General features: G+C 37.5%; 1 protein-coding gene across 1 annotated transcript in view; it reads left to right on the top strand.

Moving 5' to 3' along the window:
- The first annotated feature begins 1232 nt into the window (after window positions 1-1232).
- Window positions 1233-17782, top strand: part of EPC2 (enhancer of polycomb 2) — a 105949-nt gene continuing 89399 nt past the window's right edge. Inside the window, exon 1 of the mRNA XM_039855812.1 lies at window positions 1233-1656. Coding sequence (XP_039711746.1) covers window positions 1504-1656 — 153 coding nt within the window. The 5' untranslated portion in view covers window positions 1233-1503. The remainder of the gene's footprint in view (window positions 1657-17782) is intronic.

A 17782-nucleotide genomic window follows, 5' to 3' on the forward strand; every position in this document is an offset into this window, starting at 1 on the left:
GGTTGTCGACAATAGTTGGTACTTATCTGAGTCAACTTGATTTACCTTCCTCTTTAGAACGTTCTCTAACCAGCTCAGGCTAATGTAATGTCTCTTTTCTCTGATTTCTCACGGCAATTCTTGCCAGTACAACTCACTTGGTAATTAATCATATTCTAGTGTCTTGTGTCATCTCCTGTATAGTTTTTTTCAAGTATTTACATCTTTTTTTCCTGCTGTCATTTATCCTTCCAGTTTTCCCGTTTTTCAACCATTTAGGTTTCTTACAGTTATTCATCTTTCCAACCATCCTGCCATGAGGGCAGGAACTTTATCTCAAACTTCTTTGCGTCTTCCACAGCACCTAATATTTTACATGTATCTGCCACTGCGGAAATGTGTGCTGTCTTCGTTAAATTTTATAAGTTCAACTTTTAAGAACTTTAATATTTTTTAAATCAGCGGAATATCTATTACCCACCAAATAACTATTGAGTTTGGGTGACAGGTTCAAGTGCACTTGTTGCATTTGGCAGCCTCAAACATTAACCCTTACTGCTGCCATTAGCATCCTCCCCGCCGAAGGCGAGTACGAGCAAGGATGCCTTACCTTGGAGAGCTCTTTCGGTCAGGTACTAAAGAAAAGATGCGGGGAAGCGGGCAGGGACTACGTGAGTGTTTTCGGGGCGGGCGAGACCCGGCAGGTCTGCGCCCCTCTGAATGGACAGACAGAACGGACCTTTGGCACTTCTCGGGGACGTGCGAATTGGAAGATGCGAATTAGCTGGCGCTCTGAGGGGCCTTGAAGATAAGCGCTTTATGAGAACGGGCTCGGTGGTGGCTGTTGTGGCCCTGGCTATCATCTTCCATTCTCGCTCACAGACTTCTGCATACTCGCGAATTTCGGCGCGGCTGTTTTGCCCGGCGCCTTCCTCCCGGGCGCCCAAAGAGCGGGGTGTCGGGGCCGCGAAGGCAGAGGCGCACGCTCGGAGGCGCGGGTTAACCTGCGCACCTGGCACCTGCCACAAGGCGAGAACGCGGGTCGCCGAGCGGAGGGCCGTCGCGGCTCGCTCTCCCCAGAGCGGCCCGAGGCTGAGCACGCTCCCGCGGGCCGGCCGCGCAGCGGAGAGAGTGGGTGGGCAGGCGAGGGAGGGGAAGGGAGAGGAAGGAGGGAGGGAGGGAAAGGGCGAGGCGCGTCCCCGCGGCGGGGGCGCGCTCTCGCGCGGGCTGCCGGGATCGCTCGCCGCCGCTGTGGTAATGTCCGCCATGTTGGCCATGGCGCAGGGAGCGGATCGGGCGGGCGAGCGGCGGATCTAGTGTGTGGAGGCGGCCGCGGGCGGCAGGGGGCTGTTTTCGGGCGGGGTGGGCGCCCATGCTGTGGCCGGGGGCAGTGAGGAGGAGGAGGAGGAGCGGGCCGGCCGCGCTGCACTGAGGAAGGAGGTGGAGGAGGCGGCGGGAGTCCTCCCCCCCTCCCCACCCGCCCCGCCGCCGCCGCCCGGGCTGTTCCTGTAAGGCGGGGAGACAATGAGTAAACTCTCCTTCCGAGCGCGGGCGCTGGACGCCGCCAAACCGCTGCCTATCTACCGCGGCAAGGACATGCCTGATCTCAACGACTGCGTCTCCATCAACCGGGCCGTGCCCCAGATGCCCACCGGGATGGAGAAGGAGGAGGAATCGGTAGGGACTCGAGTGTTTATTACCCCCCCTTCCCTCCTCCCCCCTCACCTTTGTCAGTCGGGCCTCGCCATTCACAGCGCGTTTTACGCTCGCTGGAGGGCGCCGCTGTCGCTCCAGCGCATGGGATCCTACGCTGGCGGAGTAGCGTAAACCCTCTCGGCCGGCGCAGCGCCCGCCCGCGGCCGCCATGTTGTTGCGTCCCAGTGTTGTGATTAGCTCGCAGCGCCGCTTACGCTGCCGTAAGGGGGCCTTGCCGTAAGCGGCGGCCAGGAATGGCGCAGGGAATGTTCTGCCCGCACTTGGCGTAGGGCCTCTGTTTACCTTTTTTTCCTGCACCCGGTGGGGGTGGTTAATTAATGAGCGAGGGGCCCTTTGGCTAGCAAAGATTTTTTTTCCCCACTTTCAAATTTAGTTTTGCATTGGGTCCTATTTGAAATGACTTGTAGAAAGTAAAGTGCTTTCAAAACAAACATTCCTCCTAGCGAGGGAATCCTCGTTCCCTAGCCTCTGGTGATGCAGTGGGATAAAGCGGTGCAGCACTGCGGCGGGCGAGGGCCGGGGCCGCGGTTGCCCAGTGGGACGTAGAGTTAGAGAGCCGCGGACCCGCTAGCTCCGTGTCCAGGAACGGGACATCTCTGCCTACCCAAGACGGCGCCCGCTCAGTACACAGCTTTAGAAAGGAACCGGCGATGTTCAGCAATGGGTTGTCGGTGCTGTGCTGTCCCCGCGCCGCTTCCCTGAGAATTGTCATGGAGGGGCGAGAGGAGTCTTAGAAGTTTGAGGACTTAGTGCGTTTAAATTGACAGTTGCATTTTTGATAATATAACGCTTTTTGACAAAAATGCTGCTTTTTCTCTCTTATGGGTTAAATTTTGCATACGGTTGAATTTCATCTGGCTTTGGCAGTGTTTATGACTCTGGAGTGGTGTTACTTGCGTGCGAAGTTCATAGTAACTGCACCCTCAAGAATTTCTTCAATGAACCTGCGGTCCCGCCTTATTGTCAACCCCGAGTGTGCGTGGATTGGTTCTCTTGCTTCAGTGACTTGTCAAAAGAAGGCTCAAGGTTTCTGTGATTGGTTTTCTCTTTTGACTGTTAAAATTGCAGGAAATGCTTTTATGCCTTTGATTGGCTGCTGGAGTTTTGAGTTCATTATATTACCCTGTTATTGCTACTTTCTGCTGTGATTTAATCACATTCTCTTTGGTGTTTGATTGCTTCTAAGTCTTGCACTTTAAGTAGAAAATGAATACGGCCGCCGTATCGGATGAACATTCAACCTTCACCTTCTTTTAAAATAAGATAAAAACCCAACATTTACGCTGAAAGTTTAGAGCAAAGTCTTATGTGAAAATTCTTTTTGTTTCTTGAATAAAATTTATTTCTAACAGCTCAGTGTTCCGTGGGAAAGATAATATAAGAAAGTTATAGTATGTACGAGAATTAATTGAATTGAACTTTAGAAAACACAACTTTGGATTCTACAAAGTTAAATTTCCGTTAATATTATATTATGACATATGAACCAAAAAGAAAGGTGGCTGCTGAGTTTTAAAGTGTCAGTATTGTACGTAACTACTTGGATCCTATTATTTTGGTTTGAGAAGTACTTGAACCAAGAAACTTGTTCTAGAATGAAGGTAGCACCTGGAAGATACGGCTACTTTTTGCAAAGAGTGATCAGCACTATACTTTGTTACACCTTTAGTCCTTAGTTTGCCACATATGTATTTTATCTGAATTTAGGGAGAAAACTTGCAGTTTAGTTACCTTTTTAATGATGGCTTAAAAAATAAATGCTTAACCCTATTACAATTTTGTCCTATTAACTTTTTCAGTAAAACTTGTGATCTTTAATCTAAACCGTGAGTACTAAAGTTAGGTTATTTTCAGAAGCCTGTTTCAACTGCTCAATTTTAGGGAAGAAGAAATCCACATTCTGATAGAACTGGACTTGTAACCCAGGACTTTTTGACTCTTTGTCCTGTCCTTTCTGCCTCTTTAATGTTACAAGTAGAGGTTCTTAAAATCAAAACTAAACTAAGCAATAATAGTTACAATTTATAGTCTAAAGTCTTTTGCGTCCCAGAATGTCCAAATTAAGTTCTAATTTTTTTTAAATTAACATGTAAATTAGAAGACTTGTGCTTGCATGAGTGACAGCCAATTCATTTCTTCTGGTCTTATCTAGAAGACTTCTGTTATTAAGCAGAATTATTTGTTCATTTTAAAAAGATGTTTTGCCTTGATAAGCATCAGTAAAACAAATTTCACAAATATATTCTTTCATTTGAGTTGTATTTCAATTTGATTTCTATTGTCAGCATGTTCCTAATTAGTTACCTTTATAAATATTTTTTAATCACAGACTTTGGGGATGCAAAAACAAGAAAAACCTTTGTTTATGGATTTAAAATTGTCACTCTGCATTTCTAAACTGTCCACACTGTGACCATGACCCCTTTACTTCTTCATTGGCAGAATCCTTCGACTTCATTTTAAAGCCTTCATGGATATGTCGTCTCCTCCACCCTCCTCCCTCCCCCCTCCCCGCCCCCAATAAGGACTGTCCCTATGTAGCTATTGGACTACCATTAAACTTGGTTTATACAGTCATTAACTCACTTTTGAGTTACATTTTGATAATGCCTGGATGAGGTAATCTAGATGTTCTTTGACTTTGCTATGACTTTGCTAACACTATCATCACTGAGCATGTCATTCTCTTAGCTCTTTCTTTTCTTCTGGAATGCAAGCATCTTTTACTTTTCTTACCTTTTCTTATTTTCATTGCTTTTTTGCCTAAGGTCTTCCAGTTGGCATCTTCCTATAACTTGGTCTCTGTAGTGCTCCTTTTGACACTTAGTCTAGGTCAGATACTGTAAATTTATGTTTATTTAGAATCTAAACAGTCAGGAAGATCAGATGATCAGTGGTTCTGCCACCTCCCCATGAGTTTGTATAGTGGTAGTTAATGTTCTTAATATATCTGCCATTTTTGAAATACTTCTTGTGCCACAGGTACTATGCTAAGAACTTTACATATATTATTTAATCCTTTTTAAAATCAACTTTTTTGAGGTATAATTTACATACAATGAAATGTACCATTTAATGCATAGAGTTTGATGAATTTCGACAAAAGTGTACACTGATGGAAACAGCACAGTCAAGATATAAAAACATTTTAAACACCCAAAAAGTTCCCTTGTGCTACTTTGCGAGTGCCTCTGCACCAATAGTTCTAAGCATCACTGATTTTCTTTCTCTCATTATAGATTTGTTTTGCCTTTTCTAGAATTTCATATAAATGGAATTATACTTTTTTTGTGTATGCTGCTTTTGCTCAGCACAATGCATGAGGATTCATCTTTGTTGCATATATCAGTCCATTCCTTTTTGTTGTTGAATAGTATCCCAGTGAATTGATAATACTGTAATATATTCATTCTTCTATCTGTTGTTGCATATTTGAATTGTTTCTAGTTTTTAGTTTTCATTTAATCTTTGTAACAGCCTTTCGATGTATTATTGTTGCTGTTTTGTAGATGAAGAAATTGAAGGGTCTCAGTGCTAGTAACTGGCCAAACTAGAATTCAGACCCTTGCTTGTAATGTCACAAAAGCCCATTCTCATAACCACTATGCTTCATATTGAGTTTTTACAGAATCTCAAATTGTCTTATGAACAATTATTAAGTTATAGTTGGTGTAAATAATATTTTACTTTTCATAATTTGGGGGACTGTAAAAGATAATTTTGATTTGATTGGAATATTAAATTATTAAGAAGTTTAGTTTTTCATCACTTTGACTTTTGCTCTTCAAATTTTGTCTCTTCTTTTCTTGTTAGTCTTTTAACTTTGCTTCTTTGTTGGCACTATTATGTTTATATGAGTGTTTGTTATCCTAAATATAAGAAATTTGTGAGAAACTATCCTATTTTATTATTTAGATTTTTCTCGTAATAGAATGTAATCTCTGAAAGGGTGGGGGATCTTTGCATGTTTTGTTCATTAATATATTTCAAGTGCCCAGAATTATGCCTGGCACATAATATGTGCTTGATAAACATTTCTTGAGTATAGAATGAGCTTTTGTTTCTTTTTTCCTATACCAAAAGCTATGTTTTTGTGAAACACTGTGTGTGTGTGTGTGTGTGTGTGAGAGAGAGAGAGAGAGAGAGAGAAAGAGAGAGAGAGATTCGTTAGCAGAATTTGGTAAATTGTTCTTACAGGAATTCTTTTTTGGTTTCTTTCTTTGGTACTATGTATACCTAAATATTAAATCTTTTTGGTACTATATGTACCTAAATAGTAAGTCTTTTTTTTCCCTCATGAGTCAGAGGCTTTTTAAATATAGAATTTTTATACCTAGATATGGTTGTAATTAATATTTCTTATGTTAATTACCCATCATAGTATGTATGCTATGGTACTATATGTACCTAAATATTAAATCTTTTTGGTACTATGTATACCTAAATAGTAAATCTTTTTTTTCCCTCTTGTGTCAGAGGCTTTTTAAATATAGAATTTTTTATATCTAGGTATGATTGTAATGAATATTTCTTATGTTAATTACCCCTCATAGGTGTATGCAGATTTGTGTAAGATGTCTCTCATACTAGAATGAACCAAAATCTACATGAAGTATGCAATTCCTTTTTTTTTTTTTAAGAAAAAGACCATCACTGATCTGAATTGACATTTCTCCTCTCACATATGTTAGTTGCCTACTTTTTGTCATTATCTTAAGATTTTAAGTGATATATTTTTTAAAATAATTATTTTTTTATAGTGACATTGGTTAATGAAATCCAAAGTTTCAGCTGTACTCTTTAACAATAAGGCATGTATATATTTACACTGTGTGTTCACCTCCCTTTAAGTGCTATTTTGAGTGATAGAATAGAAATATATTTCGTCTTTCTACAGTTTCAAAGTTATTTTTGGCACTAATATGTTTCATAATAGAGGGTTCTGAAGAGCATATAAAATGCCATTTTGTAAGCTGATATTATAAAAACATTAAGTGTTTAATCTTTCAACAAAAGCAAATACTAGCCAGGTATCATCTAAGTGCCAGGTATTATCTAAATAAGATATTGGGTAACTATTTAAAGGGGCCTGTAAGTCAATATGTGTAAGGCTGTATTCTGAAGTGTTAGGATTAAAAGAATACAGATCTTAAGAGAATTTAAATGAATCATTGAGGTAAAAAACATCTGGGAAGTTAGCAAAAACTACCAGGTTAATCAGCCTGACAGACATTCAAAGAGCATTAGAGTAAGTTAAATGTCATTGTATTTAAGAGGAGTAAGAGAAAACTTACTGGAATGCATAGAGAAGGCTTGCATTCCAGTAAGTTTTCTCTTACTCCTCTTAAATACAATGACATTTAACTTACTCTAATGCTCTTTGAATGTCTTTCTTGGAGAAAGATTAAACAATTTGGATTTTCAGGTTTGGTTGTATGGTATATGTTGAAGCAAATACTTGGGTGCAGGAATATTTAAAGCAAATTCTATGGATGTTAAGTAGACTAAAGAAGATTATTCCATGTTTTATATTTTTTAATCTGTCTTGTCTAGCCTTCTTCACCTACTGACCGAAACTTGAGGAGGGTAGCAGTCGTTTCTGAGCATGTCATTCTCTGGCTTTTTTTTTTTTTTGGGGGCCGGAGCATGCAGATGGCTTTTACTTTTCTTCCCCTTTGTTCCCTGCTGTATCTTCAAAGATATTGTTTACACTAGAAATTCTTTAGAACATAGAAGGCATTCATTAAATATTTGGTGATTGAATGAATAAAAGTTAGATTGGAGGTTAGGTTGAAAAAAAGGTAGAAGTATACCAGATTACCAGTAGTTTTGAATGTTAGGCCCAGGAGTTTGTAGGCTGGTGTAGAAGAAAGCATTGAGGTATAAGTGTGAAATCTGTTTTTTGAGTTTTAGTTCTGTTGTTGAGTGATCATATGATCTGGTAAAGTTGCCTACCTTCTCTGAGCCTCAGGTCGTTCATCACTACTGTCTCAGTTACCATTTATTGAATGTGTATTAGTGTGTTGAGCATGTACCAGGCACTTTGTTAAACTCAGTAGATGGTTTAGAGCTCATTATAGGTGGGATGTGTGGGCGCTGTTATCTCTTTTCCAGAAGAAGCAGCAGAGGCTTTGGAAATTAAGTATCATGCCCAAGGGCACCCCTTCCTAGACTAGACCATGGTAGAGCTGGTATTTGAACACAGGCCTTATGGGTGATTGACTCCAGGGCTCTTATCTTTACCATTATACACCTCTATCTCTAAAATGAGTGGGTTGAGAACTAGATGGTATCTAAGGTTCATTACATCTGTACTGTTTTATCGTTTATTATCCAATAGGCATGCGAGAGTCATTAAAAGTTTTTGCCTTGGGGAATGATATCATGAAAGAAACTTTGTGGCGAATATCTTTTGTAAAAACACATTCCTTTAAAAAAAATTTAAGGAATGGTCAATCAGGTGTAAGTTTAGATTTTTTCTGTATCAGTTCTCTTAAAAATGAGGCCTAAAATCATTTTACAGGTAAGATCTTCAGGTTGGTTTCAAGTAACAGAAACCAGATCTGATTTCTTTAAGATTCCTGGAGGTTGTCTCACAGACACCAAAGAAGGGTTAAATAGTCAGGGTTTAGGAAGGCTGAGAACCAGGGCAGCTATGGGCCTTTCAGCAGCAAGCAACATTAATGACACTCAACTCTTAACAATTCCCAGTCTTTTAATTAGTAGTATAGGGTAGTAGTTAAGTGAATGTGTTCTGGAACCTGGCTGTATGGGTTTGAGTCCTCTGGCAGGTTAATTTCATCTATAAAATCTCTTGAGGTTTTTGGGAGAATGAATGAGGCAGTTCATGGTGTGTATAAAGCATTTAGTATAAATATTAGCTATTATCATTATTGTTATATATTTTTTTCAGTTCAAAATTCCAGATTCCTGAGATAGAGAGTATATTAGGTTGGCTTTCATCAGGTATCTATCTACCTCCAAGCCTGCTAGTCAGAATAGAAGTTAGTATACATGTGCTGTTAATGGCTACCCTCCTGAGAATGGGGCTTTAGCCAGGGAGCTGCCTTTGAGAGAGAGAGCTGCCTGGTGGGTATATAACATCATAATCAAAAGTTATGGAGTTAAATTGTTTTAACCAATGGTTTGACCCAAGATGAATTTGTATACTTAGTGTGTTTTTACAAACCTTAAATTTGTAAGATATTTTAATGAGATTAGAATATTTTATGTCTTACATTTTTTAAATGAAATTTGAATTAAGGACTATAAAAGAAATTTCCAGAATCCTTTTAAAGAAAATACACTTTTCACACTTACTAATCTTCAGAGTAGTAAAGGGATGAATTTTATATGACCTCAAAGAAACTATTTAACCTTCTGGCCCTTAGTTTCCTAACTTGTGAAATAGAATTGGACTGAGTGACCTTTAAAATACCTTTGGCTCTAAAAATTACTGCATCTGTGAATCCACATGTCTGCCTCCTGGGCATATTATCCAGAATGTTAATCAGATGAATAGAACAAATGAGAGACTAAATGTTAGGAAGATATTAATAGGTAAGGTTTAACTCTAACACTATTGCAAATGCTGTCAATTTGGTTGAGAGAGAGAGAGAGAGAATGAATGAGAATCAGTTACATTTATCCACTCTCTGACACTAACTTTTCCTCAAGGTCAGTGGAACAGTCCACTCTCTATGTTTTGAATATGGTCAGTTCCCTTGCTTTCATGAAATTTTCTTTTACTTTCTTTACTACTCTTGTTGCTGTACATGTTCTGAATTTTAGCATACTTTTTGCCCCTAATATGAGTTTATTCTAATTTTCTGATATCTCATTTCTTTCTGTCTCCTCCCTCCCCTTCTTCCTCTCTCCCTCCCAAGTTTCCAGGTGTGTGTGTGTGTGTGTGTGTGTGTGTGTGTGAGAGAGAGAGAGAGTGAGAGAGTGAGAGAGAGAGTGAGAGAGAGAGTGTGAGAGCACAGGTGAGATAATAGACACTTATTTTCCCAGTTAGACCAAATGCCTTAAGGAAGATATGTCTTTGTTTTATTCAGCACAGGCTAGATACCTACCCAGGCACTTCAGTGATAGAAAGTATGTAATACAGGCATTGACCATGATGCTGGCCACTGGAATTGAGTTTGATTGTTACTCAACATACAGCTCTGCTTCTTCGTTTCATTTTAAGTAGAATTGGGGTCGGAAAATAGTAATGGATGCATAGGGGACAGCCTGAGGAGGAAATAGTTAGGAATAATCCATGAAGTAGATCAGTGTAGATAGTAGAAGGTCCTTCTTGATTGATTTCATCTTAAAACTGATCCTTGATTATTTTTTTGCCTTGTCTGCACTTAAATAGAACAAAACTTCAGCTTTGCCTACTCCATCATGTAGGACTTGTTCCTTGTGGGATTTATACTGGAGGAAGATAGCAGCCACTTCCAGATTCTTTTTAGCACTATTTCCATGTATCTGCTTTTAGATATCTTTTTTCTTGTCAGCTAGTATACTGTGCAGTCTGAAGAATGTGGGGTGGAAGAGTCAGCCTGTCTGCTATATCTATCTTTACTTCCAGCTTTCTTACTCCCCTTTTGAGGGGGGAGGGGCATGGGCAAAGTTGTTGTTGGTTGGGGAGTTGACAAGCAGTCCTTAGTTGCACTACTAATTTGATGAAATTGTTGGAACTTTGAAATTATGACTAAGGTTCCAGTCCTGGCCTCTGTCACTTTTCCTCTGGGCATGATAAATTACCTTATTAAACAACATTCCATCATCTGTTTAGTGAGAAGTGTTTCAAGGGTAACTTTTTAAAGATTAATTTTTTTTTTTGTAAAGACTTAAGTCAGAGCCTTATATAGGCAATTTTTTTTGCTATTTTTTTATTGATAATTTTTAGTTATACAGGATTATAAATGTGAAGGAATATGGAAAAGTAAAATATACAAAAGTATCTCCATTATTCTGTAGTATAAAATTTCACGTTTTTTTCTCCTGCCAATTATATTTTTACATTTCTCAGACATTAGCAAATTGATACTGTATTTTCCTCCTTCCAGCTCTGTTTCCTGGCAGAGCAGTTAACAATCAAATTAATTTTAAAAAATTGAAGAATGAAAATTAACAGCCAAGAGAACTAAATCTTAAGCAAATTCTCAGAGTAATAATTAAGTCTTGAATACTTGGTAGTTAAAGTATTGTATTTGTTTTTTAAAAGCAATTTTTTTTCAGATTAGACAAATTCATCGGTCATGGGGGGAAATAGGTTTTAATGATAAAAATTTGTTTAGTGGGTGGTATAGACTAAAGAAGCAAATGAAGAGAGACATTCTAATATCCTGGTGACTCTGGGATGAACACTTAAGTTTGGAAACTGGAAAGCCTGGTACTGAAGAAGATAATGTTGCCGTATGTTTGATCCTTCAGATGGTTCTCAACTGGAATGTTTGAACATTCAGTTTGTAGTTGGTTGTATGAGGCTGTCACAGACATATCAGGAAGTTTATTAATCAATCAATCTCCTGTCCACTAATTTCTGGTAGCATTCCAATTTTCCATAACCCCAAAATATTCCCTTTCTCAATCTCCAGATGGGTGCTGTTACTCTTGATTTGATAACCATTATTCCAAGTCTTAACCTTTTTTGTGACTGGACTCCTGTGGCTGTCTGGTGAAACTTCTCAGAAGGATGCATAAAATTAAAATAAAATCAAACTGATTATAATGAAATATACTTATCAAAATATTAAAAGTTTTTAATTTATTAGCAAATAACAGGATCTAGGGGAATTGGGTCTAATTACCTTAAATTTGAAATAGTGATGAGTATAAACAATATTTTGGCAGGTGCAACCATTGTAACATGACAGTGAAAAAATCTATGATTTCTGTTGTATTAATAGTCAAAAGTATTACTAGTACTATTGTGGTCTGTTGCCTACATTAGTAATCAAAGGAAATGTTAAATTTGTTAAAAGTTAGTGTTATTAGAGAGGATTATTTTCTAACCTAAGTTCATGGATCCCTCGTGTCTTTCCTGCGAATGTTTTGGGGTTCTACGACCTTTGGCTCACAACCCCTCAGGAGAATTTCCGTGGCCCAAATGGCAATTCTATTCTTGTGTCATCCTTGTCCCAAATATATAGTCAGGCTACAGATTTTATTTTCATCATTATAAAAAAGATGCTACAATAAACAGAATATCTTATTTTCATGTTTAAGACATTTTCTAGCTTTTTTAAATTAAAAAATAAGTCCCACATGATTTAAAGATAAAAAATTAATAACAAAATGATATACATAAAAAGTAAGTGTCCTTCCTTCCCAGTGTACCCCAGACAATCTACAGAGGCAGCTGTTAGCATCATGCACATACACTAGAAAATTTCTAAATGTTTTTTATTTAGTGAAGTGGGCAAATATTACTCCTGTAATATTCATTTTATAAGTGAGTAATATATGATTTAGAGTTTGTTAATCTAGAGTCATAAAATCATTTTGATTTTAAATTTCTTCCTTTTAAAATTTCCAAGGAATTGAGAATTGGCAAATTGTAGCTTTCTAATGGATTGTTTGGTGATAGCAAACTTTAACCTATTGTTCCCATCTGGGAATTTGGTTGTCAGTAATACTTGCACTGTGCATAGTATTTTCTTTATTTTTCTATATATAAAACATGTCAAAGGTAGGTGAACTATTAAGTGACTTGTCTCAGTGTTTTTTCTCTAACAATAATTTATGGCCTTAAATAGCAACTTGGGTCAGAAGAGCGACAACAGGGTACCCTTTTGAAGAAAACTGTCCTTTGTCGTGTATCATATTGGTAAACTGGATCTTTTATACAGACTATATTCCCACACTTGCAGTGTAGTTGTTTGTGATGTTTATTCGTTAAGTAAACAGCTCCATGAACACAGGGACTGGACTGTCTGTATTACCTTTATGTTTGTATCCATCATCTGGTACAGTGAGTGACATATGGTAGCTGCTCACTAAATATTTGCTAATGGAATGAACAACACCTGTTGTGTACTTTTTTAATTCGTTTTTTTTTTTTTATTCCTATTTTTATTATGGCGACATTGGTTAACAAAATCCAGTAAGTTTCAGGTGTACAATTCAACAGTAAGGCATATATATACACATTGCAATGTGTGTTCATTGTCCATAGTTAGATTTTTTTCTGTCACCACATATTTGACCCCTTTTACCCCATCTACTTCCTCCCTGCTCCTCCCCCTCTGTCCTCTGGTAACCACTAATCTATTGTCCATGGCTATGAGTCTCTGCTTGTTTGTCCTGTTCATTTGTTGCTTTTAGGTTTATATCCCACGTATAAGTGATATCATGTGGTTTTCAACTTTTTCTATCTGGCTTATTTCACTTAGCATGATTATCTTGAGGTCCATCCATGTTGTCACAAATGGCAGTATTTCATCTCTTCTTATGGCTGAGTAATATATTCCATTGTATATATGTACCACAGGTTCTTTAGCCAGTCATCTATTGTAGGACACTTTGGTTGCTTCCATGTCCTGGCCACCGTGAATAATACTGCTATAAACATCGGTGTGCAAATATCTTTTTGAATATGGGTTTTTAAGTTTTGGGGGTAAATACCCAGTAGAGGGATTGCTGGATCATATTCTTAGTTTTTTTGAGGAACCTCCATACTGTTTTCCATAGTTGCTGCATCAATTTGCAGTTCCACCAGCAGTGTATGAGAGTTCTTTTTTCTCTGCATCCTCTCCAACACTTCTTATTACATGTCCTACTGATAACAGCTATTCTAAGAGGTGTGAGATAGTATCTCATTGTGGTTTTGATTTGCATTTCCCTAATAGCTAGCAATGTTGAGTATTTTTTCATATGTTTCTTGGCCATTTGTATGTCTTCTTGGGAAAACTGTCTGTTCAGGTCCTCTGCCCATTTTTTGATTGGATCGTTTGTTTTTTGTTGTTACTGAATTGTAGGAGTTCTTTGTATATTTTGGCTATTAGGCCCTTATCGGAGGCACTGCTTGCAAATATATTTGCCCATTTGTATGGTTGTCTCTTTACCTTGTTGATGATTTCTTTTGCTGTGCAGAAGCTTTTTAGTTTGATGTAGTCCCATTCATTTATTTTAGCTTTTATTTCCCTTGCCTTTGAGGTCAAATTCATAAAATCCTCTTTAAGTCTAAGGTCCATGAGTTTAGTTCCTATGTTTTCTTCTGTGCAATTTATGATTTCAAGCCTTACATTCAGATCCTTAATCCATTTTGAGTTAATTTTGGTGTATGGTGATAGAGAACAGTCTAATTTCATTCTTTTGCAAGTGGCTCTCCAGTTTACTGCTGTGTACTTTAGACATGGAAAGAGATGTGATAGCTGTCTTCAAGCAGCTTATAGTCCCATAGAAAAGAATTATACACAGATATCTCTGTATGAGGTTAATGTGTTATATGGAAGATAAAAATTATATTGTGAAAATTTGTGTCATAAAGGACATGATTTGAACCAGAGTATATATGAATTAATGTAATAGCTAGTTGAGCATAGTATACAATTAAATTAATATTTACAAATTAGTTTTGAAATTATTTCCATACGCCAAATGCCATGAGTTAGTCGTTTTTTTTTTTTAAATAGACATGTCTTTATTTTTCATATTCAAAGTGTGTGATACCCAAGAGAGTTGTTAGAGGGTTGAAAGAATTTTTGTGATCTAATGTAAATTCACCTTTTAGGACAAACTTATGTTATGAACAGTGCCTGTTTACAGAATTCTGAGGAAAAGAAACTTTGTGTTATGGAGGATGTTCTAAAGAAATGATACTCCTTGATTATTATGCTAGTAATATGCAGATTTTACTTATTTTAGTTTAAAGTAGAGGGACCACTCTCCATAAAGAAGCTACTTGGAAGAAGTTTGTCTCTACATTATAGATACTTCAATGTGGGTAATAGTAACAGTTAACCTTCAGCTTTATTTGAAATAGTTCATCCATCTTAGAAGAATTCATCAGAGTTTTCAAAGTATCTCCAAAAGAAATACAGAAGATTTAGGTCAGTGATCCTCAAACTTTATCATGCATCAGAATCACCTGGAAGGCTTGTTAGAACACTGATCTCTGTTCACCATTCCTAGAGTGCAGGATTTAATAGGTCTGGGATGGGGCCCAGGTTGTTGCATTTTTTTTTTTTAACAAGTTTCCAGGTGATCCTGATGCTGCTTGTCCAGGGACCCCACTTTGAGAACCACCATTTTAGTGAGGAGAATAGTGGTTCTCACCTAGGCCACACATCAGAATATCCGGGATACTTTTCTAAAGTATTGTTTAGACTTTACTTGAGATTTAACAACCAAATCACAATTTATGGATGATTCTGGTACTAGGTAGAAAAAAAAGATTAGCATTTGTGCCTGTGATCCCTTGTATGCCTTGCCATTTAACCTCTCCTTTCAGGGTTTCTTATCTTGTGCTTTCAAACTTCTCTGGCTGTGACGTGTGTGTGTGTGTGTGTGTGTGTGTGTGTGTGTGTGTGTGAGAAAATGTATTTAATTTTGTCACACACACACACACACACACACACGAATATACAGTGGATTTTCATTTTTTTTCACTAGTTATGTTCTATAAAATTGCCATGGACAGTGAATTAGTAACTACTGAACCATTGATCCTAGAAGAAATTAAGGGTTAGGTTCCTGTGAGACTGTGGTCACATTTTCATCAGCCAATCGATGCATGCATAACCTTGTTTTACATACATTTCTGTTTAAAGATACTTTATATTATATGTGTTGTTGATTGACTGAACTTGAATTTACAGCAGTGCATTGTAACTGGTGCCTGAATGAAACTTGTTTAACACACCATACTTTCTCTATAAGGCACATCATAGCCTTCTCGTGCTGAGGAACATTAGACAGCACTTAAGCACTACATTTGGGAGCGGTGTGGGGAGGGGCATAAACGATGAAATCATTTTAAAATGCTAAAAACCTGGCACTAAATAGAACATTAAGAGGACAAAATAGAAAATTTTCAGTTCTTTCAAAATGGCTCCTGGTTTTTGAATTAAAGTTAAGGTGTTTTCTCCCTCTCTCGGGTTCTTAATTACCTCGTTTTCTTCCAAAACTTACATGGTTCATTCTAGTATAACTGCTCTGTAGATCCAGTTTTTTCATCCAAATGGTTATCCAGGTGTCCAAACACCATTTATTTAATTAAAATTATTGGGATAGGATTGGTTAATATAATCAAATAGGTTTCAACAAATACCATTTTCAAAAATATTTTTTCTCCCTGATTTAAGATGCCACTTTTATTATATTTTAATTTTCTTAGGCATTTGGGCCTAACTTTCTGTTTTGTTCATTCTGTAAAAAATTTGCTTTTTTAATCACTAATCAATTATTATTTCATTATTTTATCTTTATATATTTATTTTTTTAAAAATCTGGTAGAGTTAGTCACTTTTCCCATTCTTATCGCTCTCTTTTTTCAGAGCTTACTTTTGTTTCCTATTTATTTTTTTATACGAACTTTATAATTATTTTGTCTAACTCCAGGAAAAAAGTTGATATTTTAATTGAGACTCACCATACATTTATAAATTAGCTTATAGAGATTGACAGCTTTGTGATGTTGACTTCCTATCCAAGAACATGGTTTAGCTCTCTATTTGTTGAAGTCTTCTTATATATCTTTCAGGAATAGTTTTCTTATATTAGTTTTGTGCATTTTTGCTTAAGCTTATTCCTAGGAATTTTACCTATTTGGTTGCTATTGTAAACGCTATCTTCTCACCCATCATACCTTGTAACTTGTTATTGCTTGTATTTTAAAATGCTATAGATTTCTGTGTGTTAATATTATATTCTGTAACTTCATTGTTATCTAATTGGTAATTCACTGGATCATCACTGGCTTTCTTTTCAATACATTTTCAGTAGTTACATGGAACTAAGAAAGATCCTCTAAGTCACCTTCCACCTTCACCACCATCTTAATCCACCACCACCACCACCTTGCCTTCAGATGTTAGTTGCAGATCAAGATTGTCACCTTTGCTTTTAACCAGCTGCTTATAGATTGAAGGCTTTAGTGACCACCTCCTTGAGTTCAGTTAATTTACAAAAACAGCTTACAGAACTCAGAAACATTTTACTTGCTACATTACTAGTTTACGATAAAAGAATATAACTTAGGAAGTCAGATAGAAGGAGATGCATACAGAAGTGTATGCGAAAGGGGTGCAGAGAGTCCATGCCCGTTCTGAGTGTGCCACTCTCCCAGCACCTCCATGTGTTCACCAACCTGGAAGCTCTCTGAACCCAGTCCTTTTTGTTTTTCTTTTATGGAGGCTTCATTATTTAGGCATGATTGATTAAATCATTGGCTGTTGGTAATTGATTTGCAGTCTGCAGCCCTTCCCCAGAGTTCAGTGGGTAGAACTGAAAGTTTCAACCCTTCTAATCACATGATTGATTCTCTTGGAAACTAGCCTTCATCCTTAGGTGCTTTCAAAAAGTTACTAATTCGGGTATAGTTGAAAGGGATTTGTTAGGACTATTAATGCACCTTTATCACTCTATCATTTAGGAAATTCCAAGAGTTTTAGGAGCTCTGTGCCAGGAAAGGGTACAAAGACCAAATGTACATTTATAATGTACATTATAAATCACAATATCACAGTATTACATGGAATTTTCAGAGTTAGAATTTATCTGTTATATATGGTGACATTATTTTAGCCAGCGTTTTGTATTTGAAAGCTATCTTTCTAAAACATTTATTGAGATATGATTGACATAAAGTGCACATACTTAATGTGTACAATTTGGTAGACGCTGGTATTTGTAGACAGCTGTGAAACCATTACCATAGTCAAGATAATGAGCATATCACCTCCGTGCCCCTTTATAAACCTCCCGTCTTCAGGCAGATACTGACTTTCTGTTACTGTAGATTAGTGGTTTGCATTTACTAGATTTTTATATAAATGAGATCATACAGTATATAATCTCTTTTGGTCTGGCTTCTTTCACTCAGCATACTTGTTTTGAGATTTCATACATATAGCATGTATCAGTAGTTCAT

This window comes from Pteropus medius, unplaced genomic scaffold (genome assembly GCF_902729225.1).
Source record: "Pteropus medius unplaced genomic scaffold, Ma_sr-lr_union100, whole genome shotgun sequence".
In the NCBI taxonomy this organism is placed as follows: Eukaryota; Metazoa; Chordata; class Mammalia; order Chiroptera; family Pteropodidae; genus Pteropus; species Pteropus medius.